At 42.7% G+C, this 27,181-nt stretch overlaps 1 protein-coding gene across 4 annotated transcripts in view; it reads right to left on the reverse strand.

The window, feature by feature from the left end:
- Nucleotides 1–3,960: 3,960 nt before the first annotated feature.
- CEP63 (centrosomal protein 63) overlaps nt 3,961–27,181 on the reverse strand; it is a 28,395-nt gene continuing 5,174 nt past the window's right edge. Inside the window, exons 1-15 of one of the 4 annotated variants that reach the window (XM_026855477.1) lie at nt 27,138–27,181; nt 24,543–24,611; nt 22,704–22,884; nt 20,692–20,787; nt 18,340–18,465; nt 17,354–17,467; nt 14,691–14,924; nt 14,287–14,432; nt 13,366–13,500; nt 12,626–12,740; nt 10,596–10,793; nt 10,061–10,147; nt 7,839–8,044; nt 6,987–7,293; nt 4,329–4,487 (exon numbers count right to left, since the gene is read on the reverse strand). In XM_026855477.1, coding sequence (XP_026711278.1) covers nt 4,329–4,487; nt 6,987–7,293; nt 7,839–8,044; nt 10,061–10,147; nt 10,596–10,793; nt 12,626–12,740; nt 13,366–13,500; nt 14,287–14,432; nt 14,691–14,924; nt 17,354–17,467; nt 18,340–18,465; nt 20,692–20,787; nt 22,704–22,884; nt 24,543–24,586 — 2,148 coding nt within the window. In that variant the 5' untranslated portion in view covers nt 24,587–24,611; nt 27,138–27,181. Of the gene's footprint in view, nt 4,488–6,986; nt 7,294–7,838; nt 8,045–10,060; nt 10,148–10,595; nt 10,794–12,625; nt 12,741–13,365; nt 13,501–14,286; nt 14,433–14,690; nt 14,925–17,353; nt 17,468–18,339; nt 18,466–20,691; nt 20,788–22,703; nt 22,885–24,542; nt 24,679–27,137 lie in introns of all 4 variants that reach the window. The other 3 variants (XM_026855475.1, XM_026855474.1, XM_026855478.1) reach the window with 3 other exon arrangements.

A 27,181-nucleotide genomic window follows, 5' to 3' on the forward strand; every position in this document is an offset into this window, starting at 1 on the left:
CCTAAGAGGCATTATGTTTGAGCTTGAATTGAAAATAAACCTGTTATGTTTTTGCATTCTGTTTCATTGACCAAACAATACAAATTCCTCTTCACAAAGCTACTGTATTTTCCCTACAAAATATGTGGGTTATTCCTACCCTTCCCTCCTCCTCAGCAGCTGGGTGCAGAAGTTATTCAGGATAGCAAAGGGCTGCCCATCTACAGCAGGCTCACTGCCTCTGACATTATTCCCTCTCTACCCCAGCAGCCAGGTTTGAGCCTCCATTTTAAGCAAGTTGAGCGAGTGCACAGGGTACCTGGAGCTGTATTCAAGTAGCAGAACTCTCAGTAGGATGCAGGCTACTGAAGACACGAGTTGCAAGTACAAACACAATGTGTAAGCTAACAAAGGTTTAAGACGCCAGGAGTACATCAATGCTTTAGGGTCTTTTTGTGCTTGGAGACGAGGAGGCTCCATACATGACGTAAAAGTAGGTTTTCAGTCCCCCCCCAAACATCTACGTGTCTTTGCCCTCAAAACCTGGCAGCAGTAGCTCCTCCCTGCAGGAACACTTAACAAGGCTTGTAGCCCAGCAGGCATCTGCTCCCTGGACAGCAACACATCCTGAACAGCACAGATGCAAGAAAGACTCAGGGATATTTTGATTGGCTAGGACCTTGAAGGCTAAAGCAAGCCTTTTCTGTAAGCACAGACAGCCCTGGTTTATTTTGGTGCCTAGCAGAAGAATTCTTGTTTAATTAGATCCCATTTTTCAGATCAAGGAAGACATTTCTGTAGCTTTCGTTTTACAGGTCAAGCTGATCCAGTCAAATATGTCACTTCTTACAATGGGAGGATAAGGAGGCACCCCGGAGAGCTTAGGAACTAAAGAAAACTACTTTTTCCACATAACAGGGTCAAGGATACCAAACTACATACACCCTTTATGCAACCCAACACTTGGTGTTCACTTACATGCACACAACAGCCCAACTAGCGGGCAGCCATGTTAAAGCCTCTCCACAGGGCATGAACGTGGTCCCTACTCCTCATCTCAAAGACTCCCTTTCTTTCACAAGCTCTCTCTAACGCCACATGCTCTATTTCTGTCTCAAGATGGCAAGGGGAGAAAAAAAAATATCCCAAGGGTGTAGAGAGAACAGTTTATACACTATTGTCCCCTACCCAGCAGGATCTCAGGGAATATCCTCTCCTCACCCTACACAACACTGCAGAACACAGGCACCTGCAATTATACACATGTATAGAGGCACAGACTCACATAACCCCTCAAAGTAAAGAGTGACCCAATGCACCGTCACGCCCACAGAACATCCGTAGCACACGAAGACAGAGCCTGCAACAGCTTCCCACTTTCAAGATGTTAGGCTGGTACAAACAGAAGCACTACAAATACATTTCCACATTTTTGTTTCAAACAGAAAACAAATATCTGGCTCAGTCCTGAAAATGTGTAAGAATCCCTTTAGTGCTACTGAAGGCATGAGTTCAAAAGACACAAAAAACCCCTTTCCAGCTTCATTAATTATAAAGCTTCCAGGGCCAGGTGATTATTCCAAGGGTTGTTTGACACTGCAAAGGCAGAGAAGAATGCCTGAGAAACCCTGCAGCCCCAGATAAAAGCACCTCAGAAGTCTGTACTTGCTGTGACATCTCCCTCCAGGATAAACAAGTCTTTTTCTCCTCCCCCTCACAAAAAAATGCACATTCTTCAGCACAGTCGAGACTCTAACACCAGGAGAACATCTCTGAAACAGACTTCTCTGTTATCTCAGGACTACCAGCTCTCCCATTTCAGTCAGAGTTCTCCCTTGGCAGGCCTTAGGACTGAACAGTTTTGTAACCCCTACACCAACAAGAGGTGCAATTCCTTTGCATCATGAATTCAGATCACTCAGTTTTGCAAACATCTTGTTTCTCAGCAAAGGTCAGTTAAGTACGTGTAGAACAAGTTTTTATCTCTAGCAAGTGTATCTCTGCACTTCCATCTACTCACCAGCTAGCTTCCACGCCCATGGAACAAACACAGTTGTTATACAATCAGATGCTCTGCTATTTCCATGCTGGCTGTGAGAAAGGCACATGCTGAAAAATGAGCAGGAAACTCTTCAACTCATCATACTGCCTTGCTCAACCTCTGTCCTCCTCTCCTGTTGTCCATGCACTGCAACTCCAGAAACATCAGGCACCCGAGAGTTTGCAGCACTGTACAGCTGCAAAGAGAAAAAGTGGGGAAGACAGAGCACGTACACCAGCACAGAGGAGTAATTCGGCAATTTCCTGTTGCAAATTTTACTCTTGAGATCACTTTAGATCAAATTTTTACAACATACTCCCTGAATGAAGCTGCTTATTACATGTATCAGAAGTTGATAAATATTGTTAATTAGCAGCTATAATCCTACAGACAGATTTTCTTAGGTTTCGTTCTTCACTTCCGCCAGCATGAACTGCCAAGCGTCTCCAAAGGAAAGGGATATGGAAGCAAACATCGCTAATGAGCCAAAATGTCTTCTAGACTTCTGAAAACATGTGGTACATGATGCAATGCACAGCAACTTAACAAATACTCAGGAAATATAATATGGTTTGCAAGGTATCATTTTAAAAAATGGTATTACAGTCACCACTGAAGGACATGAGGAATCCCTAAGAGTTCTGGGCATACTGCACACTCAGTGGATCTATAGATTCATCCAGGAAGAGGAAACAACAGTTTGTTCTATTTCACTCTTCAGGTTTTGTCAAAATGCCCCATGACCAACAAGTCCTTACTTGAGATCTGGATAGTTAAGGTGGACATGCAAAAAGGCTCACCTGTGGACAGCTCTGAACAGGAACCAAGGCCAGTGCTGACTATGTGCAAAACACACGACCATAGGTTATTCCCCAGCTGTGGGCAGTTCAACACCTCATTACAAAGCCTGCACAATGAGAATCCAAAATGGATTTGAAGATTTTATCCTTGTTCAAAGAACTACAGAAGAAATCGAAACTAAAAGGACTTGTTGATTCAAATATTTCTGAACTCTGGAATGCAGAATGGCTTGACCAAGTGCAGTCCCGTTTTATGGCGTGACGAAGAGGCTGCAGTCTCCAGACAGGCATCACCTTTGATGAACTCATCTGCCTAATCCGATGGTTAGTTTTTGCATGCACATGTTGCTTTTGAATTTCTGTTTCTTGACAGCATTAAGCTGCTCTGAGACAAGGTGAAGCTGATTGAAAGGAACAGGAAGCTTACAGACATGGACAAGGGATGTCTGCATCCCTAGGTTTGCCTGTACAAAGGTAGTGAAGGCTCAGCCACAGAACTGCAAAGTGCTCCTGGAAGAAAAACGAATCCGTAGAAAACAGGTTCTGTTCACCCGTTAACAGCTTACTTTCCTTGAGGAAGGACTGAATATATTCCTCAGAACAGGTCACAGATGTATTTTAACACAGCAGTTCAACTTGGCTGGAGAGCATCCAAGACTGCCCAGATTCAAAACAGGCTGATACCAGCTTACACAGCAGTTGCAATTACATCTGCCATACAGATGAATCTCACTTGTTTGGGGGCTCTTCTCCCATTCAATTTCATTTCCAGTTCCAACTACTCTCTTTTAAAAGAGCTGTGACCACAATCAGAATTCAGCCACTCATTTCTCAACTATTTTCCAGTACTTCAAGCAACATGCAAGGCAAGATAAAGACACCAGATACTACACAAACAGTAAAGGGCAGAAGCTGCAAGAACCAGAAAACATTAAGAAATTCTACTGAGGGGAAACTGACTGGAGGAAATACTGGTAGCCTGAAGGAAAGAGGAATTACATTCCTTGTTCCTTGAAAAACATCGCTACTCTGGGAGGGAAACAATGGAAAAGGTGTTAAGCAAAGTTCCTGATGAGAAGGCAAGATAAGCCACAAGATATTTACTCTGTATATTTGTATGAACAAGGAAAGAGGTGGTTTTCCATTCTGTTTTATTTCAATGCTTTTACATGTATAAAATACACTTAAAATACTTTACATTAAAATTAGTAAATTGTTTGCTCCTAAAAAACACCATAATGTCTTTGTGAGTGCACAAACATGCACCTCTGATGCAGGTTTCTGACCTAGAGCAAGTTGATTAAAGTGTTTGTGGTGTAATAACCTCCATCAGATCAAACATATCAGAGAGGAGTTTTCTTTCCTCAATATCCATCCTGCTGATTCAGCTCAAACTGGGAGATAACAGCCTCTCACTCAAGTGCCAATGTCCATTGGTTTATAGGTACCTCCGCAGTCACAGTTTGGAACCACACAAGTAAACCAGCATTCAAATTCTGTAAGAAACATTATTCCTGGTGTCCAAATTGTCTCACTATCTTTTCACTCTCTTTTTTCAGTTCCTCAATGTGAGCATTTAGGCACTCCAGGATGTGCTGGGACCTCAGTTCCTCTTCTTCCAGGTACCTCGCAGCTATCGATCCAACTGAAGCTGTAGGGAAGGGACACTAAAGAGAAACAAAGGGATATCAGGTATTTTTTTCATTCTGAGTTTTGGCCAGAACCACTACAGATCCACAAGCCATGCAACTAAATATGCTTCTAAAAGGCTCTTGTGTCATTTCCATCCTATTGGACAGACTAAGCACTCGGGTCTTACCCTTATGTCACAGGTAAATGTCTCTCCTGGCTGTCTCCAACCAACAGTGAAAACTTCCCATGCCTTTGCCAAAACCACGGGGAGTAAAATCAGTACCTCAGCACATATAACTTTACAGAGGGGAGCTACTGGAATGGCAAAGAGCTGGGAGGCCAGGGCTGAACAGAAGTAAGCTCTCCATGTGCCTATGTAACTGTTGCACTCCACACATAGAACCCTGACCCCAGAGTTATCGATAGGAATTGACAGTTTACTTGGGGAACTGGAGCTTCACTTCAATTACCAGCCCCTCAGCTTAAAATAATGAGAGGGAATGACACAGCACATGTAATCACAGCGTAACTCCAGACAAGGTCACTACAAAATACCAGGGGTTTTGTCCTGGGTGTGCTAGTGCAGCCTCATACTTAAGGTCTACATCCTGCTCCTTGTCTTCATAAAAACCTCAGTGAGCAGTATAGGGGTTCCAGGGAAAGGAAAGAACTGGCAGACTGGACCAGCACTGGGGATATCTCTGCTTTCTTTTACATAGCTCTTCTCCTTTCCTGAAATAATGGGGGTTCCTGGTACAATCCCACAGGGGAAGTACAGACCACACTCCCATCGCAGCTCACTGAACACCAGTTCAGCTACCAGTGGTCAATAAACTAGCCCAGATACTTTCCTTTACAGTCAAGAACTATTCCTGCTACTCACACCACTCACCCACAAGTTCATAACTACAAAAATTACATTGTAAACTAGGCTTAATTTATAACTTAATGAAGAGACGCTTCCTGTACAAGCGCTGGCAGGTGAATTATAAACTAACGAAGGGGCTGCCTTTCATTACAGAAAATTTGTCTCAGTGTCTTGGCAAGAGAAAACAACTGGTTATTTCCAAATCCTGAAGTCTCATGGTTTTCTGGTCTTTTATCAACAGCCAGAAACAAAGGGAAGCAGGAAAAAAAAAGACTGCAGATAACAAGCAAATGTCTCACACCCCACTATTGCCTACTGATGAGAATTCTTCTCTCTTAAAGGAACTGATTTAATGACACTGGAGCCTGACCATGAGCAAGGAGTTCCAGTCAACACCAGGGGAAATACTTGCATTTCCTTAGAAACCTTATTTCTACCTCTCAGAACAAAAAGCAGCACATTCTATACTACTAGACACCAAGGTCTAGAGCTTCTCAGACCCTGAAGTGCAACTGTTCACACTTCAGTTCCAATCCTGCATCTTGAAGAGTTTCCATTTAGAATATGACAGTTCCCTGAGCTCCCAACATTTGTTTCCTGGACATGTCCACAAGATACTCCGGTCTTGAAACCATCAAGACCTATTCTTGATAGTAAACCTAGTCAAGACCTACAAAGCTGACAAGCATCTGCTTATCTGTGCATCTAGAGACTCTTCTCTGGGCTCTCCACAAAGCAAAAATAGCTGTTGTCACTGTTAACAACACACAACCAGAGGGAAAAATACTCCGAAGGCTGCTAGAGGCAACATGTCTGGAGGAAGGACCAGTAATCAGGATTCTCCCCTCCCTGCACTACTTACAGCCCTGTCTGACCCAGGGTATAACAATCGTGTCCATCTTCCATTCCCCTCCCTGCTCAAGTCAGTCTACAGCCTGGTCATTACAGTGGGTACTGGGGGAGATGGTCTTAAAAGGAAGAAGCAATTGAGTCCAAGTCTCCTGTATCCTGGGCAAGTGCTTCAGGAACTGAGCTGAAGTAGAAGGACAGAGCAGGTGCCAACACTGTTCCTTACTAAAAAAGTATGGTCAATGACTGGGAAAAATAACAGCCTGCCCTTGTGCAGTGAAGAACCAATTTCAGGCCTTCCTAAGGGGCTTTAAGTTCTGACTACTGCAGATCCATTCAGAGGGGTCAAACTCAGCCTGTGCATTACAGTGAAGGTAGATGTGCAGCACCAGCTTTCAGATCCAGCCAGAGGCTGTACACTGAAATACTCAGCGCTCTACATCCACTCTGAGCCTCCACTACAGACCCAAGCCAGAAGCTGAAGCAGAATTCTGAAGTGACATAAGCAGGTCATGGTACACACTGATGTACAGACCACTATAGAGAACCATGAGCTTCCAGAATTAGCTTAGCAATTATACCAAACATAAAGCTCTTTCCCAGAGTTCTGAAGAATAACCACATGGCTCCCATTGTCCAAGTATTAAACATCCAGCAGTGTTTTTCCCTCCCTGTTTAACATTTGATGTGTACTTACAGAACCATACACACCATGCAGCCAGATCCTACATTCAAAAATCTGGCTCCTTTTTTCAGATGAGAACACAGCTATACCCTCAGCTGTTGAATAGCAGCCAGCTTCTATACCACTGCTTACCAAAGGCACAGATTCCCTCTGATGATCTGAGACGGACTGCTTAGATGCTTCATCTGCAAAATCTTGGTTTCCATCCAGCACATGGAGCAAAGGATCCGTTCCCAGCCAGGTCCCCAAAGCAAGTGACTCCATGGAGTTATTCTTGCTACTCTGGGTGGGCAGCTCACCCGTCTCAGGGGTCACGGTTCCTATTTCAGCAGCCCCACATCTCCGGGGCTCCCCTTGATGATGCTGAACAGTCCAGTCAGCCCTGTGATGTATTCTCTCTGCTTGTTCATCATGTTTGTGCTGTGCTTCCCGAGTTGTCCTGGAAAGCAGGTTTGAAACATAACTGTTTGACAGTTTGCCTCTTGGCAGCTGAACTTTAGAGAAAACTTGAGCAGAGATAACAATTAACATACAGGTTACTAACAGCCCTGGCAATCCAAACTGGCTCGTTTCTGTAACACTTCCAGATGCACATCTAGTCTCTAGGGAATTCTCTTCTGCCACTGTAGATACCAAAAACTACAGTCTGCACATCCCAGCACTGCACAGCCACCTGGGCCAAATCTAATCCCTTCACCAAAAAGAACACGTACTGCTTCTCAATCAAAGGAAAAAGCAAAGGCAGTCAAAAGACAGTCAAATACTAGCTGGCTTTGCAGAAAGCAAACCAGCTGGGACTAAAAGCTATTGCACTACTTACAGCAAAAAGACAGATTCCAAAACAGTCCTTGTGTTCTCCCATACATACTATGTGCTGGAGACAGATTACTAGACATAAAGCACATCATTAAAAACCCACACATCCCCACGCCTTCTGTTCTTCATAATAAGGAAGCAGCATTCTTGGGGTCACGCAACACTCACCTGTACTGCACATCCCTGGCCCCAGGCTTTTCGTCCTGCATCTGCTGAGCGCTGCCCTCAGGCCCACCCTGGCAGACCTGTCCAGTGAGTTCCAGTTTTGCTCTGGCCTCTGCTAGATCCCTCCACAATTTCTGGTTCTCAGATTTTAATTTATCTAGTTCAACAGCATAGTCTTCACTGAGTTCTCTTAGGGTCCCATCTTTTTCCTAACAGACAGAAGGGCTGAAGTCAAAAATTCTGATTCGCAAGACACCACAGTCAAATCCAGAGCAAAGGCCAGCAAGCATTTCCTTAAGGTGTATCCCTCTAATCTCAATTTTGACTGGCAAAATTTTCAAGGCTTTTGTAAGTGCAAATCAATTATACATGCTTTATTGTGTCTGCATCCAGACAAGCTGTGTTCATCTGCCTAGGAAAAGAAGTCTCTCTCACCACTGGATGCTTCTGAAAACAGGAAAATACAGACCGAGAATAGTTGAGATAGATCTGCCTCTGGCCTTGGGATAATGAGAAGGACTGCTTGACCTCGAGCTCTCCTCCAGCTGTATATTTTAGGATTCCCTCACTTCACTAGGATGCAAGCCTCTCAGCCAAAGCTGGAAACACTCAGGTGGCAGCCCCATAAACTGTCTCAGCAATTCTCCAGGTACAAAAGCAGCAGGATCTGCCAGATACTTCCTACAGGTGTGAAGCGACACATACCCCAGTGGTTTGCTGTTGATGAGAAGGAACAACTCTCTGAGAATCTACCTTCACTGTGATCTACCAGCAAAGCTGCTTTTAAGAACACTTCTAGATCCCCTCACCCAAATTAGCAAAGGCAGTAATTACATAAGTCTGTGCATACACATGGGATGACCAATAGCCCTTCAGAAACTTTCACTGGTAAAAGTTAGTATTTTTTTTCTTTTTGAAACTGAACGACTTGCTCCTCCCTATCTTTTATATCCACCTAGGCTAGTAAGGAATTTCCCTTGTTTATACTTCTGTGACATTTCCACTTTCTTTTTGCTAATTCTATTAAATTTAGATTGCTTAATTCATTCTCATCACTGCTGTATCTAAGGTCTTTCCAAACGTGCATGAGAAGAACCTGGCCAAGACAGGAAGCTCCTGTGCCATGGGGGCTGTGGGGCTTTTTTTTTTAAAAAAAAAAAAAATAATAAAAAAAAAATCCCCCCCAAAAAACCCAAAACAGAACAGGTTTATTGCTTTGCACTTTGCTATTAAGTTTTTGGTAAGGCAAGCCAGCAAAAGCCCACCAGGCACTTAAAGCAGAAAGTAAAGGGCCTTAGGTCATTCCAGTCTCAAACCACCCCTCCAGAAAGCTTTGGTTTTTCTTCATCTCACCAGTCACGAGCTTCTGTTCAATACTTTCCCAAGAACTTGGCACATCTGACAATCACCCCAAACTTATATTAAGAGCAGAGTATTTCCTTCCCACAGATCTGACAGGATAAAAGCTCTGATAATATATTACTATTAGGTTTTCAGCTGTCTGAATCCAGTCCTTGCTCCCTGTGAGGCATCCATTCCAGTTTATGTAAGACAGAACTTGCACAGTAGCCATTTCTTCCTTCATACAGGCACTAAAACGAAACCACCTTCAAGGTGTTATTCCTGCCAAGACAGTACCTCTTCCACAGAGGCTCCCCTTCTCCCTCCCCTCTGGACAAGGTGGCCTCAGCTGGCCTCAAGAGTGCCACACCAGCAGGAGCCCACCACCGTGCCCCTTCCCGGCGCGTTGCCCCAGGGCATCCAGCCAATACTCCCAGGCAGCCTGTGGGGTGCAAGGGACAGCACTGCTGAGCGGCTCCTCACCAGGAGGGCAACATGCTCCCAAGCCCAGCAAGTGCAAGGACCAGAGCAGTTACAGCTCTGAGACAGATCAAAAGGACATCACGGCTTCAGAATCAGAGGTTTGAGGTAAACCAGAATAAAAATGCAAATGTAACAAAATGTACTAAAAAACATGGGCCAGACCCCATGGAGAAGGAACCAAGATGATGGTTCTGTTTCTGCAGTTCCCATTACTCTCTGATCGAACAAGATGTTCAGTATTTCTGCGACTTATTTCCTCACAAACTGCCTCTTTTGCTTGGGTTTTCAGTTCACTGAACTCTTATCAAGCATTTGGAGAGGCCTGGGCAAAGACTAGCTCTGTTCCCAGGCAGGGGACACATGATGCTAGCCCCTTCCCTCCTCTGGTCCCTAACGCATACCTCTAGCATACCACATTTCATTTTTTCCAGCATCTCTGAAAGATAACGATTTTCCAGCCTCAAGGTTTCCAGCTGGACCAGAATTACCTGAGGAGACAGAGGCAAACAACAAGCTTAGCTAAAAAGAACACAACACATGTCCACAACACCCTACAGGCATTTTCCACCCTCAATTCAAGCACAAGTACAAAGCAGGTTTTGGGCCATTAGTTCTGCAGGGACCCTATAGAGAAGACCATACAAATAACCATGCACATTTATTTACTTTACTTTTCAAAGATGTCATCATCCAGGCCTAGTTAGCATGAGTGATCTCAAAGAATTCTGTGGGACTGTCAGTTACTGGTTTGAAAGGAAGCAGCAAGACAGATTCAGTGAACACCATAAATGAGAAGATTTCATCAGAAGGGTCTCAAAGTCTTTGTTCAAAGGCTGAAGAGAGAAGGAAACTATTAACATCGCTAAAAACTAGGATGGTATTCCAAGCCTTCAGATCCCTTAAAGAGACAGCGTAAGAGTCTTTTGCCTTTTTTACCCTGTGCTCCACTGCTTTCCTCTCTGCTCTTTCAATCTCTGTTCTCAGCTGTTGTTCTAGGTCTGATGTGGAGCCACTTGCAGATGCAATTGTGATGTCCCGCTGCTGTAACTCTTGTGTCAACCTGGAGATTTCCCTTTTCATCACTTCTAGCTCACTGCTGTGAGTTTGTTCAGCTTGAGAGAGCTGCTCTTTCAGCTGGAAGAAGATATGCACACACCACCCACGAGCTTTTAAAAGATGTTTCAGCAAAAAAGCAAAAGTATTGTACATGGTAATGTGAAATTTAAATACTGGAAAACAAAAAGCTCTACGTAACAAGCCCTCTGTGCATGCTTGTCCTTCCTGATTGAAACCACCTCATCCCAAACCTTTTCCACACCATAAACTGCCAACTGGAACATGCTGTGGAAAACCCCCAAATTGATCAAATCACAGTCTCTTTAGCTCACCATTCTGGCTCTGTGGCCAACAATAGATACCCAAAGGTTTACCATTGCCAGGCAAGCACAGTATCACTTTCATAACATAACCCTGCAATGTGCCACTCCGCCTTCCTGAGGCAGAGATGGTATCTTTAAATAGCTCTACCCAGGCTTTTCTTCCATGAATTTGTCCTAAGTCTTTTGAATTGATATTCGCTTGTAGCAACTAAAGCTACCCATGGCAAACTTCCACAAGCTGGCTATGCACAGGGTAAAAATATACCTCTTTGTTCTCATAACTCCATTTGATGACCATTGGTCCCTGCGTTATGAGAGAATAATCATTCCCTATTTACTTTCCACATGACAGGCATGATTTTATTTTTAGTATGTTCAATCTCAATTATCTCTTTTCCAGTTTAGTAAGTCCTATCCCATTCAGCTGTTCCTTGTATAAAAAACACTCCATCCTTTTGGTTATTTTCCACACCTTATTTTATTCAGCCCTTTTTGAGATCGCAGACCTGCACTGCATATAATATTCTGGTAGGCACACCTATACTTATTCAGTGACATAACAGAACAACAACATAGCATAATTTCTTCCCTAGTATTCCATTCCATTAGCCAGAAATATTAACCACCCAAACCTCCAGGATTTTTCTGAGAATTATAAGCATTTTAGAAAATTGAACCAGATGATCTCTGCCTAGCCATGTAAATATTATACATATGGTGATTTATCTCCATGTCACCTCAACGCCTCCCAAGTATATAAAATAGAAACAACCATAATAAATCTCTCTTTCCTCCCCAGCAGCCTGTAGGAGATTCATTTATTGTGTGGCTGTTTAAATGCGTAACCAAGCACACATCTCTGGCAAGATCTGCATCTCTGTACATTCAGAATAAAGGATGAAAGATTTACACAGAAGTGAGGTTCTTCACTCAAGTCCAATAAGGTTTCTGCTTTAACCAGGCTCCAGTGAAAGCCCTCACACTAACTGATCTAGACCATTACTAAAAGTCAAGCCTTTTTTGGGGGCTTGCCTCCCTTGGGTGCACAAAGCACTAGGGTGAGGTCCTTGTGGCAGATGAGCTGTTCCATTTCTTCCAGCCCCTGAGTTCATGTCTAGGTATCAAGCCTGAAACAAGCTCCCTTATTCATGTACAGCCTGGAACACATCTGAAGCCCTGTCTCAAGTGTGACAAGGCATATTACAGCAAAACCCATTCCTCCCTGCTCTTCATCCTGTTGAGAGCCTGTATTATGCTTAAACTCAGGATTTCAGGCCTTAATTTCTTTGCATATTTGCCCCTCCAACACTATTTCAAGTATCTGCACACTGTAGAGAAGAGCTAGGCCTAAGAGACGCTCACAAAGGAAGCCACACAGCCACATACAGAAACCTGAAAACCTATCCTCCCAACTGCTCCTTTATCAAATCTGCTCCTTCCCCTCAGCCTATCACTGCCTCCGCACCACTCCCGCACTCTGGTCCCATTTGGAGCTTTGCTAACTGTGCACTGCTGAGGCACAACACACACAGGAATAGCTGACTCCACAAGTGCCTTTCCCACTCTCCAGGAACAAAGCAACATTACCTTTTTAATCTCTGCCTTTGATTCAGTATGGTGTTCTTCCATTGACTGCAGGTCTTTGATATTCTCATCCAGCTCTTCACTCAGCTGTACACACCTTGCATTTGAAGACACCAGGCTGGGTGCCAAATGTAAAACTACAGATTAGAATACCCCAAGGAGGACATGGTCAAAGCAACTTTGATCTTCCAAGCAGTCTCCTATGTCCGTCATAACAGAAACCGGACTCTTAACCTAGAAGTTCCTTACCAATCCTTTGCTTCGTTAACCAAAATCATTTCAAAAGAGATCAGGAAGCTGATACAATAGATAACAACTGTTTCTTGTTTGTTTCTTTATCATACTAAGATTACAAACTTCCCATGCAAACACTAGTCTGAAAACCACAAACGCAGAGGGGAAGACTTGTTTATAATTCTTATTTCACAGGAAGGTCTAGATCTGGTTCTTACCAGCTGACTAACAAAGACTCCTTAACCTATTATGAATGAAGGTGCTAAGCCTAAGCAAGCTAAAACACTGAAAACACCCACAGTGTGCAGTGAAAAACAGCCAACCAACAAGCAAAAGAGTCTCACTATTAAACTGCAAAATGAATAGCATTTGATTTCTTTAGACCTTTGATATTTAAAATAAGCCTACAAAAATCAGTGGGACTGGTTAACTTGATGAATACAATATATTAGGTATTATATTATTATCCAAGTTTCATTGCACATCCAGGGGAAACAAGCAGTTGCTACCTGTTCTCAGGATGAGTCACCTCTGACTGTAAGTGCTGTTCCTTCTTCTGGGCAACATCCAGCTGCAGTAATATATGCTCCAGCTCCAGCCCTGGAGAAGACAACTGTTTCTCTTGCAAGCGGTCCTCCAAGGCCCTAAGGAGAAACATGAACTTTAATCTCGGCACAGAAAAGTCATGTCCAAGTTCACTAATACAGAGAACATAACCACCATTTTCTTAGAATTCTCTGAAAACTACACAAAACCCAACAGTAGGCGACACCTGTGTGCACTGTGAAAAAGCAAACATACCAGCTGGATGACAGCCCCCTGTCTGAGTTCAGGCTGATTAAAAAAGACTCCATCCTATTTTTGACGTTGCCCTCCCTGACCCACAGTCTCCCTGCTATTAGCAGACATGCAGCTTGTAAGAAACAGTGTGGCTGTTAGGTTAACATACACCAAAACCTTTTGACACAACCATCAGAACCCTATAGTTTTTGCATGTTGCCAGTGCAGAAGGGGAAGGCCAAGGTGACTTTGTCACCTTACCAAGACCCTAATCTGACATCAATAAATTGGTGAGAACTTTCACCTACGTTAACAAGCACGTTATCAAATCCTGAAAAGCCTCCAGCACTTGACCAAAAATGACAGGGTGGGGGGGGGAACCCAACTCAAAAGCCCTGTGCTTCTCCTAGCTGAGTAGAAAGCTGATTCCTTCCACACTCTTCACTGAGTATCAGTTGATTTCAAAAGCAATGCAATTTGGCAAATGCTGCAAGAAAGCACAGCACTTGTGAGAAACTATGGTGTGCCATTCTAAATATCAACCAATACAGATCCAAATGCACAAAAATGCTTCTACCGCCCTCAGTGGGAGAACCTGGAATATAGATCTGGATTCAAGAGCATAAGTACCAGTGAGGCACAAATGCTACCTGATGAGGAGCTCTTTTGTGCGAAGAGTTTCAGTCACCCTGGCCAGCTCTTTCTGTAACCGTTCCTGGTGCAACTTGGAGCTGTCAATGAAATCTTCCTGAGACTGCAAGGTGGCTCTAAGTTCCATCTTCTCATCCTGTAGCACCTGCACAGGAGGGAGTAAGAATGACTGTTGCAAGATGGACCAAATCAGTTTGCTGTAACATGACAAGAGGTTGATCAGATTTTTAAGGAACTCTTGGCAATACTGCAGAGCACCACATGGGTACAAAGCCAGCTTTGCGACCGATCAGGAACTTTACAGAGGCTCTAGAAGAGATGGGAGCTCTGGAATGAAGAGTCTTCCTACTACTTCTCAAAGGCACTGCTTCATATTCAGTTTCCTAACAGTTCCTCCACTGACCTCTAACATTTTCTTGGATTGCCTTAATTCTTCTTGAACTCTTTGCTGATCTTCCAGAATCATCTGATTGTTTTCAGTCAGGTCATCCACCCTCATGTTAAGCCTCTCCACCTCCATCTCATTGGCACAGATAGCATCATTGGCCCTCTCCAGCTTGCTGGTTAAGTGTTGGATTTCTGATCGGCTGGCCAGTTCCACTGACTCCAGAATCTGCTTCCGACTGGCAAGCTGAGTCTGCTAAGAACAATTGGTTTGCATTAAAGCTGAATTATAGAAAACACAGTGTATCAAAACTACATTCAAAATCACTACTGATTTCTTTGTGTAACAAGCCACATTCTCAAAGTAAGCAACACTACAGTTCAGGTAATTAGGGAAAATATTGTTCCAGGGCTACACGATGGGTATAACTTCTGAAGGGAAACAGAATAAAATAAAATAAGGGGGCCCTCTGATTTCAAAGGGGGTTCAAAGAGAATTCGTGAAAAGCAGATCTCAAATCACTCAAGTTGTCCGAGTATGAACTGTCTAAGAACAAAGCTGCCTACTATTTTTTGCTCATTAACCTAAGGCTAGACCAGCAGAAACAGCAGCATGTAAGAAGGTTTGTGAATACCATACACAAGCTAAAGATTACCCAATCATTAATTCCACACCAGGATAGAAAGCAGCACTTAGTGCACAATAAAAAAAACCCACAACCATCAAACAGATCAAAAACTGAACGGGTGTAACAGTCAATTATGTTTTGCTTTATGCAGTAAATATCTGGTTCTAACAGCTTGTGAGAATGCTCACTTTGAATGTTTCATTGTTTTAATGGCAGACAAAAAAGTTATAAGAACATATGACTAGCAAACAATACATGCGCTATTATTTGTAGCACAATAGTTTATTTCACAGCATTTCTTTCCACCTAGTTAGCTGGTGAAATTTAACAAGCCAGCTCTCATATAAGCTTCTAAGAATATTTGCTTCATATATTCCCTTTTTGTATAGTACCTTACAATTTTTAAGGGCTGAAACAAAATATTTGAGTAGTCTTTTACTCCCAGTTTCTAAGAGTAGCAATTCCTGCCAGCTTCAGAATCACCACATGCCTTGATTTATTGCCTGACACATAATGCCTCATAACTGAGAAAACTATTGGAACTGTGCATTTGGAAGACTATGGTATAATTTTGATTACAGCCTTTTCGTTATTTGAATAGTCATGACAGAAAATGTAATCAGGAGGGGCAAGAGTTTAAAGTACAGCCTTTCTCCACCCACAAAACTGGAGTACCAGACTACCTGAATATTTATTTCTGCATTAAGAAAACGTTTAACCTATCTCTTCTTTCCAGCCTCCAAACACGCAGGACAGCAATGAATTCCAAGTTTCACCTGTTGACTTTAAAGGCTGCAGGTGTTATAGGAAGGTGCTCATCACTGGGTAAGAATGCCAAGCTTCCCTAAACTGCACTGAAAGATATGAGGGGAAACCAGCTGGAAGAAGAGAAAGGGGAAGTACTTCATGGTCACAGCTCTCATCTTGACCTTGTGCCAGAAAAACATCCAAGCATACAAAATACATAGAAACATCCAAGGCAAAAATTTAGCACTTTCATGCTGGGCTTTTCAAATAAATTGAGGATTCAGGCAGCCTGTTCACAGTATCTACGCACCTAGGTCATTTACACTGCTCAGGAAAAATCTCCCCAAATTCTTGGTTTTCTGCTGCACAGTAAGAAGAGTTCCTCTGCACTCCAAAATACCAGCCTGCACTCCAAGGACACATCTGTTCTCAGACAATTGAGCTATCAATGATACAAAGACAGCAGAGCAGCAAGACCTTCTGCTCAACGACTCTCTGCATTTGTAGATCTACTAGTGTCAGCCTCTCACACAGCCCCTGTCAGAGCCAGCTTCAATCTTGTCATCACAAACTTCCTCCTTGCAGGAGCTTCCACTCAAGAGCAACTCAGGAGCCCATTAAGTGTAAAGCCCCCAGCAAGAGCTTCTTATCAGTGTCTGCTGTGATTGTGTCAGTGTGACTTCACAGCTGTGCTCTAGGTCAATTCATCTTGCTCTGCTGCAGCACCACTAACTCACTGAACAATTAGCTTTTCAGGAACAGCAGCCCCACTACTTCTTGCCTTTAAGAGACTTAAAAAACCCCAAAAACAAAACAAAGGGGGAGGGGGGATGGTGCTAAAAGCTGCTGTTACTTCAGTGCTTTGCAGAAGTATCTGTCACAGGGGAAGACTATTCTCCAACATCATCCTCTGAGCTGGACCCACAAGGTACATATTTAGCTACTGGCAGGTACACAGCTTTGAACTAGACAACATGATGTAACAGCTATTTTAAAGTGTCATATGCTGTGGTCTCTGCCTCCTAGGGAAAGCTTCATCCTACTATCTTCTCTCATAATTGGAGAGGTGGCAGGGAGAGCTGCACAAGGTCTATCTAGCCTCTGTTGACAGACTCCAGATCTTTTCTCCATACAGCACTCATACAAGTAAACCTTATTCCACTGGGACATTAAAAGTCATTTCAATGGCAACCTAAACTGGATTCAAGCCTCTGAGATTTCATTAGTCGCTCCCTATTCCCCCCTCCCTCCCCTCCCACCTGCTGCCACAAACAAAACAAAAACTTTCAGCACATATTAATTGTACCTGAATGAGCTCAGACTGCTCAGTCAAAGCCTTCCTCTGTGCTTCCAGCGATGCCACCTGCTGCTGGTAAAGCAAGCGCTGCTTCTCCCAGTCAAGTGATTTTTGACGAAACTCCTGCAAGGACAGCAGGGGTGGCTGGGAGCAGTATGTCCATGACAATAAGGCCCCCTCCTAGTTCATATCCACGTTTGCTTTCTCTCTCCACCATATCCTCATGCACCTTCCCCCACAGCAGGGAAACCATTAGCCCGTCATTTGATGCACCAGCTCAGCAGTATAAAACCCCTCACATACTGTGCTTGCTGTATTTCTCTCCCTCCTGAGTTAAAACGTCAGTGTCAATTACTGCTGTTTACAAATGTTAAGTGCTAACAGATTCATGGCTAGTTTCATGGATCTGCTGTCAGAGGTTTAACAATTCAGACTGGCTTTAGCTTCCAAAACACACTGCTATTGAAATCACTCAGATGACAAGTATGAACTACAGAATTTTAATGCTAATCTCTGCTCCAGAAATTGGACACTACATCAGTCAGATGTGTTTGTTAGCCACATCTTCAGGGTACAGTAGAAGAAAATTGAGTGTGGTTGAGCTCAGCATAGCAGAAAGATTAAACGATGAGACAGGGTTGAGAAAGTCTGACGTGTAGCTCCCTCCTCCTCAACGAAGTGAGATGACAACTTCACCACACTGAATTCATTCCATTCACATAATTAATTACTCTTCCAGCACCTTCTTCCTTTCATTTAGCCTAAGAATAAGAACAGCAGCATAGCTTCTCCTGTGTACTCAGAGACCCCAAGACAGGAAACTGCTTTTATTACACAAGCAGCCAAGAAGAGCTACACCTGGAGACTAGAAGGAGAGTACTTTTTAAGCGGGATTCATAGTCCACTCCCTACTAGACTATGCAGTCACCAGTGAAGCCCAGAAAGTCAGTTAATATATACAAACTATGGTTAGCACTTGCTTTTTCACTACATACCTCCAGTTTCCTGGTCAGACGGCTCATTTCAAACTGGTCCTCCCCTTGTCTCTTGTTATCTTCTCCTCTAGCTTCTCTTAGTTGTTTCTTCTGCAGCTTCTCATAGCTCCTCCTCAGCCTGGACAACTGCAAGGAATACAGTGAAAGAGACAACTTTGTTCAAGGCCCCAAGGCAAGAATTAAACAGCACTTTGAAAAGAAGCACACAAAATGGCTTCACACAAACAATTCCCCTAATCAAGACCACACAGCTTGCAAGCAAAGACTTCTATTTGTATAATGAGCCTATTATATGAACAGGATTGCAAAATATGCCAAGTCGTATACGAGTAGCAAGATGCCACTGAAGTCATGACATCAGCAGCTCTAATTAGACCTCTGTCTTACCACTATTAAAACATGACTAAAATATTGATAAGATGGAGGCTTACATGTAGTTGTTAATGAAGCAAGAGCATGGTACCTCTCTCTACAGGTGGCTCCCAGCCACAGTAATAGCAGGCAGTACCTGTGGTTGATCTCCTCACACAGAGGGGCACATCACACCACACATGGGGTGGCGGGTAGTTCTACAGAATTTCTTATGTGATTAAAATACACTTGTGAAGCTCAGGTGGGAACTGGAACTCTTCCGCTTAGTGGGAGAAGGAAGATTTGAGAATTGCCATTATACATAATATCAACACTACTTCATCTGTCATTTTCTGCTTAGATACACTATGTATTTCACAATGAGTGGAGAATGCCAACAGAAAATATCACTCCTACGCCTACTGCTAGAATGCTAAAGCCATAGCAGAAGCAGGAATGAGGAAAAAAACTCTTGACATTTAAATGACCCTCTGTGCAAATAATCACTTGCAACTTGCACGGAATTTTCCATCTGATGAGCTCCCCGCAACTCAACTATTAAATAAAAAGTTTCAAGTCACATGAATCTGAGAAGTCATTATTCCTGTTTTACTGATGGAGAAAGCTAAGCCCATGGATGAAGAGAAGGACTGTGAGAAGAAAAAACATCTGAATCAAGACCTCATACAGTGGTCACAAAAGGTTCTCCAAAGTCCTGTGTCCAGGCATGTTCAATGGGAATGGTTTAGAGTTTAACAGACGAGCATCTTTTACCAAACACATCAGAAGATTCCAAGTTTATTCTTTCAACAACCTCAGTGAGTTAGACACTGTACCTGTAATTTTACTGGTAATGGTGGTAAACCAAGACAGAAAGAATTTCCCCAAACAGTACTAAGAACAGATGACTGAGAAGTACTGGAGCTTAAGATCATCTACATTAATATTGTGTGGGTAAAATACCAACACATTGCAATTTTGGCCACAACACACACGCTGTATTTTCGCCTTAGCAATTTAGGCAGATCTGCCAATGCACCTCCGCTTTGCTTTGCAGCTTATCCACAATTCCAGTGGGAACATCTAGTGAATGAAGACCGTTAGTCATACTGAACAGTAAGGTGTTCTAAATGAGGACAGATGCCTTCTGTCGTCAAAGCAGAGACTACTAAATTAATTTAACTTACGGCTTACAGTGAGCATGAACTAGGCCCAATCCTACAGAGAAAACAGGTCAATGCTCTACTGGCTGTTCATGCCACTTAACTCGCTGCTACTGACAAGCAAGTGGAGTCAGGCAAAGAGTTAAGGCATAAACATGGAACGCTGTTTTACCACCTGCAGGACATTCCACACGTACCACCTTGCAGTGAGTAAGAAGCTTTTTGAGATGAAAGCTCTGAAATTATTTTCGAAAAATATTTTCTAAGTATATTTAGTTTTTATTAAGTGTATTAAGACTAATATGCCTTAAGAGAACAAAATCCTTACCAACAAACTCAGAGTCAATGGAGGCAAAAAGAAGATGAGACTACATACCATTCTCATTTCTTGATCTCATACGATCCAGGCCAGTTACACCACCACCCTTTTTTAATTTAATGACATGCTGAAAGAGCAAACTGCTGCTGCCTGTACCCATGGCAACTTCAGAATAAGCACTACTGTGACTGGAATGGGCAAACCCAGGACGTTTTTGCAGTAAACTTCTGCAGATGTCTAACACATGAAAACTGCAACAATACATCTACTCCACATTACTACTTCAGCAGTTTTCAGTGCGTCACCAAGTTCCTCCAAAGTGCAAAAAACAGGCCTAATGAAGCATAAAAATATTACTTTGTCTATGCTCAATGCTCTCTTTTGTAAGAACATGAACATTAAAAGAATGGGAAGCTTTAAAACCATTGTATTTAAACAAAAGCAATGACGCAAAGTATTCACTATCACATCATATATCAACTGGGAACTAAAAACCAATCTTCTCTTTTTGCAACTCACCTCTTCTTGAAATTTCTTCAGCTGTTGTTCATATTCTCTAACCATGTCCTGTTTGGCTTTTTCCATGTCTTCTACCTGGTGACGCAACATGCCAACCTGAATGAAGAATTCAAAAGCAAATAAATAAAACAATAGAAGTGGATTCTATTGTCAGTAGATACTACAATTAGTTTGCATTTCATAAATAGACATAGTAGGAGCAGGAAATCGCTATTAAAAGACCCTAATTCTATTAACAACTGCATATTATTTCAATGTGGCCACTCACTGTGAATCAGATTAAGTCTGTACCTAAATCTTTGGTAAGCTGAGGCCAGAACTGTTTCTGTTCTGGACTCTTGGTTTGAGCCACTTTCTGGTTTTCAGGCTTGGGGATAAAGATGACAGTTTGGGCTTGTGTCAAAAGGCTATTTCTGTCTGCTATTTTTAACAGTTCTTCATAAACATGCATTATGATTTCAAGCCATCTACCAAGAGAAAAGATGGCCATGTCATTATCTTACCATGCTTAGCTGAAGCAAAGATTCCAAACAGCACATGGAGGTGAGCGGGACAAAGAAAGAAACAGGGCTTTAAAACTGATGGGGAAGACTTCCCTTACATTGATTCAACTGCTCCCGTGACTCATGTTTTGGGTTTGTGGGGTTTTTTTCCCCCCATCTTTTTCCTATCCACAACCCAGAGTGGCCACCTTTCTAACTGCAGGTTCAAAGGACAGCAAGCCAATGAATTGAAAGAAATCACCACAGAAAATTCATATGAGTAAATCAAAAGCATAAGTATACTCCCGTAGCAACTTTAATCACAGTTTATAGTTTAGTTCTGAAATCAGTGTTCGCTTTTGGTGGTAAATATTTCACAAAAGTGTCTTGCAAAAACACAACCGATAATAAAGTATATGATAAAAATCATTGTTCTTGCAAATGGAAATCCTGTGGCATGACTCCAGATTTAGTAATTCTGTAAAAACATTCATTCCAAAACTTACCATGCAGACCAACAGGAACACTTGACCATATTAACAAGAACCTATAGAGTTCTTAACCCACTGTCACTGCAACCTGTCACATTTCTCTCTATTGTACTAGATTCCACATCAAATTACTAATAGCTACAGCAGTACTTGGGTAATTCTGAGGATGTAGTATACTTGTACAGGCACCCAAAAAACCCAATTGCTTGTGCAGTTATCTGCTGGCTTTCAACCCAAGAAATCAAAGCAACTTCATCAGAGAGCTGCCAAAACACGATTTGTAGCGATGAGTCTGCTGAAAGATAGGACACAGCAGCTATAAATATAAAGACAAATTTTAAACACTTTCAGAAAATGTCAATGTGGCTAGATCTTAAGATACAGCTACCCAGACTCCTGCTGGTTTCCTCTGATCAGTTCATTTGCACAAGTTTATGGTCCACATCCTATGCAAAAACTTCACTTACTGATACTTCTCCACTGATACAGTGATTTTTTTGCACTTCCCCCAGGCCTTTAATTAAAGCCTACAAAATCTGAGCTGCATAAAACAGCCCTTGGGGAACCTCCCAGCAATATCCTGGTGTAGTTTACACTACCAAATGTTTTTTCTACCAATGACTGCAGGTTGCTGGGCTGTCAATTACTGTTGTGTCCAGATTCAGCATCTCTGGGTTCTCTCTAGGAACTCTGACAATTCAATCTGTAGACTTCCACCAACCTTTAGGGAGCTGATCATCTGACTCTGGTTGAATTATGAAATGGACACCTTATTCCAACAGGCTCCTTTGTAAATACTATTCCTGACTTCCAACTATAAGACAGGCTCCTGTTTTGTTTAGCACAGTTATTTGCTAAAGTTAACCTCTTATTTTGGCTTAGCATTTAAATATTACAAAAAAATAAATCAACCTGAACTGATGAAACAATACCCAAAACACACATCCATGAAAGTCAAACTCTGAAATTCAGGTTCAGTCTTTATATTGTAAAACACACAGGTTGACACCAATCAGAAAACAGTATGAACCTGAGGTACCTCCTTATATTTTTCCTGCAGAGCAGCCCTGGCAGAGGAAAGTTCCTGCTCTCGAACACTCAGGCAAGCTTCCAAAGCCTGTGTCTGTCCTTCCCATTCAGATTTCTTGTGAGCCACCATAATGTCAATCTGCTTCATCAGCTCCTGCAGCTCAGCCTCACAGGAAGTCAAGAACCCACCACTGGAAGGGGAAGAGCTTGAAGTTACAAAGCAGACACCACCCAACAGAGGTCCAGTGTCCCATACCAACAAAGTCAGCAGAACAAGCTGACGTGCACCCAGGGACCAACTTTGCATATACAGTTCTTTGAACTCTATGCAAATTAGCTTGCAGAGAAATAAACTTAATATTCACATGTTCATCCCATTCTCTAATGCAGTATCTCATAAGTGGCATGTTTGTATCACTGGGCAGAGACCTAAATTTGGCAATGACCAGAACAGAATACTTGCAAAATCCCAGTAAGAACAAACTACTTCAAATGTCTGTGTGTAGAGAGAACGGTCCCAACCACCTATAAACACTTATCCCTTTGACTCAGTACTATACATTATCTAAGTAAACCAGAGTATGTTTTATCCATATTTTGTATTTATCTTAACTGCTCTCCAGTCAGAGGCATTTTATACCAAATTTCAGTCACCAGAGAAATCTTACAGCCAAGCTATCAGCTCCTGAAAACCGAAGTTTATCATAAATGCAGACAAACCCCCAAGTAGAGGGGGTTGGATGACAACATGATAATGAAGAATAAAACATTTGCAATCCAATGGGGAGAGAATGCTCCCTAGCGATGCTGCAATTTCTAATTTGGTGCAGCAATTATTGAAGCCAATTCAACTAAGTCCTCTAAAACTTCACAAGCTGCTAAACCAGGGACAATATTAAGGCTTGCAGACACAGCCCTAGAGGGCAGCGCACTCCAAGATGATCTTTACCCTCTTAATTTGCCTGTCAAACAGGAAGCACTGAAAAGAAAGGGAAATCAATAGGTTAAGGGATTGAAATTTCTCTGTTCCCCCAGGACATATGCACACTTCACAACTTGGCAGTTTTTCTACAGGGAAAGAAATACTTCCTAAAGGAGCCAAAATCAGTTAAATTTGAAGTTCACCCTGTCCTGCGAGTTAACCAAAAAATTAGCAGCTATTACATAAAGAAAGAACATTTCCTTCACAGCATCTGCTAATATAAAGCTAAGTCTAAACTTGATTTCTTCAATCAGTTCTCTGTAGAAGATAAGGTATCAGGAAACTTGAGTCACATTCTCAAAGATGACTATGAAAATGGCATCAGTGACTTTTGCTTCACACTTGTTTAACACATAAAACATTTTTTTCCATTATTGGCACTACAGTCTCTCTTGAGTACCCAAAAGTCTAGATACTAAGACAAAGCATTAAGGATTCTTCAGAGACGAATGGGACTCGGCTGTTTCAATACAAGCAGGAAATAATCAGATGTTTTCAATAAAAACAGATAACTAAGTCATGTCTCATTAACCTTGCAAAGCTGTTACAAACTAAGTATTTATTCACACTTTTAATTACTATTGCTCCTGATGTTAAGACAAAAAAAAAAAAAAAACACATAAGATTTTCAGGAAGATTTAAAACTAAATTTTTGCATTTTATCTCAATCAGTGGCTTTGCTTCTGCACCAGCTGAAGGCCACTGCACATTGTATTTGTCCACCAGCATGCACTAGCAGTCAAACTCCAATGCCCTTATTTAAGCAACAGAAGCTTCGTCTGATACCAGAGGATTTGATTCTGAATAAGAGGGAAGATTAATACTTAAACAATCTTGAATGACGGGTATATACTGTTGCATACATACCTCCCCTGCCCATTTCTCTGCATTCCTTCCAGCAAAGCCTCCATTGCCAAATCCTTTTGGGTTCAGCAGCTAGGAAAGTACACAAAAGCAGCAGTCACTCATGGCAATGTATGAACAAGGCTACTTCTCCATCCAACTGCAAAACAAGCAGAAGTCCACAGAGGAAAGAAGTTAAAAAAAATTAGCACACAATTACAGGTGAGGAAAACAATGGTCGCCTTCATGAGCTTACAAGTCAAATATCTGCCGAATAAAGGCAAACAGATTTTTCTACAAAAAAAAGACCCAGCACAACCATTCATCATTATCAAATTGTATTTATATAATCATGTGACCTAATATATGGAATAACTCAAACAACATTGAAAGAGAATCTGAACTTCAGCAAACAGGCAAACTCAACACACTGGGAGCTGCAGATCTCATGTCTCCTGAGTGCACCAAACTGTGGAGGATCAGCGACACACAGGGACTTCCAAATGGGCCAGCCCAAGATCCACCTCTGACAGGGACATTTGTCACTTCAGAGAAAAACTATAAGCACCTTGTAGCAAGCAGCAGTAAGAATCCATCCAAAAATTAGATCTCTAACAAGTCCCTATTACAGACTAAGTTAAAGAGATCACACAGTTTACAAACGCATTCAGGACATGTTGCTAGTTCATACAGTTGTGAGAATTTTAAGATGGGACTAACTCTTCAAAAACTCCCCTGATGCCTTAAGATATGGAAATAAGTTGCACAAATTTACAGTACCAGTACACTTAGTTAAAAATTACATCCTTTAAGTCATGAGCACAGGTATGTATGTATGCATACACAGAGAAGTATTTATGAAACAAGAAAGGTTTACATTAAAGGCAAAAAGGGGAATTAAAAAAAAAGTTACCATGGAACACCCAAAAAGCTAGAATTTATTTCAGTGGCTCCTCCATGAAACTGTGGCTCTCTAACAGAAAAATGGTTAAACTCATCCTGAGGATACAAAAACTACACTTTAGTTTCACTCTGTGGAGGTATTCACACAATCTTCTGTTTCCAAAACATCTATGCACTTTCTCAAGTAGTTAGAGATGAAACCTCCCAGCAAAAGTTAATATGGCATTAGTAAGCAATCAACAAAAGTGGGAGTAGGTCACAAAAAGTGAGACTCTCAGAAATGCAAACTCATATTAGCTCTTTCACTTTCATCAGAGCTTCTATCCTGCTCCTACAGCATTTTAAAACACCATCCAGAGATTAAAGCCTGTCCCTGGAGTTCAGCTGTATTTTAAACCACACACAGAGAACATACGTATTTCACTGAGAGAAGAAAAAAAAAAAATTCCTATCCCTATTCTGATACGGTGTTTTGTCTCTCTTTGGTCCTGCCTGTGCTTAGCAAAATTCAATCAGCATGCAGAACACCTTTGTTGTACTGCTGATGGCAGAGCTGCTGAGGAGAGCAGACAAGCAGATCCCCAGAGCTGCTGACAGAACTCCAAGAGTTCTCCAAGCGGCAACAACGGACATGAGCCTGTAGCGGCTCTTCTGTTTCATCCTAATCACACCTACACAGAATCGATTTTCAGTGGGTAGCAGAGAGATTTCATTGTTCACCACAGAGAACTGATAAAATTCAGAAAAAAAATCTGGAGCAGAATCCAGGTCCTTTATCAGCAGCTCCTTTCGTGAGAGGTTGGGATCAGTTCAACACTGAAAGCGCTGAGCCACGAGGGGCCAAGCAGCATCCTCTCTTGCCTCTGTCAGACTTTAAGCAGGGCCCTCAAGGTGAGACAGCCGGATCTGCCAGCTTTGCATACTTGCCAGCTTACCCACCTTTGGGGAAAGAGTCATGAAATCAGAAACCTCTAGCCAGTTTTATATCACATCAGGTTTGTTGACTTCCTATTATATTTTGACTCCTCAAGCTTGCAAGTTAAAATGTGCAAGTTAGAGTCAACTGCATATAAAGACCCACACAGATACCAGGAGAGGAAACAATCTCTGTCATTAACTACAGCTGAAGCAACAAGAGCTGGCCTGTCACTTCTGAAATTGAAGGAAAAGGAGGTATTTGTGGAAAAGATAAAACGTCTAAAAATCAACAAGATTTAGCATCCCAACTCATTAAATAATTGTAGCAGTAAAGTGGAGAAAATCTGACCACACACATGATTTAAGAATACTGCCCATGAGAAAAGATCAGGATTATCTGGCATTTAAAAAACACAGTAGGGTGCAATTTTGAAGTGTCGCTGGAAGTAAGGTAACAATGAACAGGAAAGCACGACCCGTGCTGCACCGAGCGCTCTCCAGAAGCGCCGGTAAGGCCGGGCTGGGCTCGCCAGCCCCTGGCAACGCCACCGCCGGCTGCTGTGAGGCCGGGCAGGACCCGGGAGCAACCACCCCGCCGCAGCCTCACCAGGGCAAGAAGCCACCCGGGCCAGCGTCCCCTCCGCAGAGCCACCGAACAGCCTCCGGAACACGCGCCCTCCTCCTGCCGGGCTTTAACTCCTCCCCGGCACCGGAGGGCCGCTGCCGGTGTTCCGCACGCCCCCTCCTCACCAGCCCCGCTCCCCGGGGATAAGGCCCCGACCCACCCCCGGGGCCGACCTGCGCTCCGGGCTCCCCGCGCCGGCCCGGCCGCTGCTCTGACC

Source organism: Athene cunicularia (assembly GCF_003259725.1).
Source record: "Athene cunicularia isolate RWA chromosome 9 unlocalized genomic scaffold, athCun1 chr9_part2, whole genome shotgun sequence".
Lineage (NCBI taxonomy): Eukaryota > Metazoa > Chordata > Aves > Strigiformes > Strigidae > Athene > Athene cunicularia.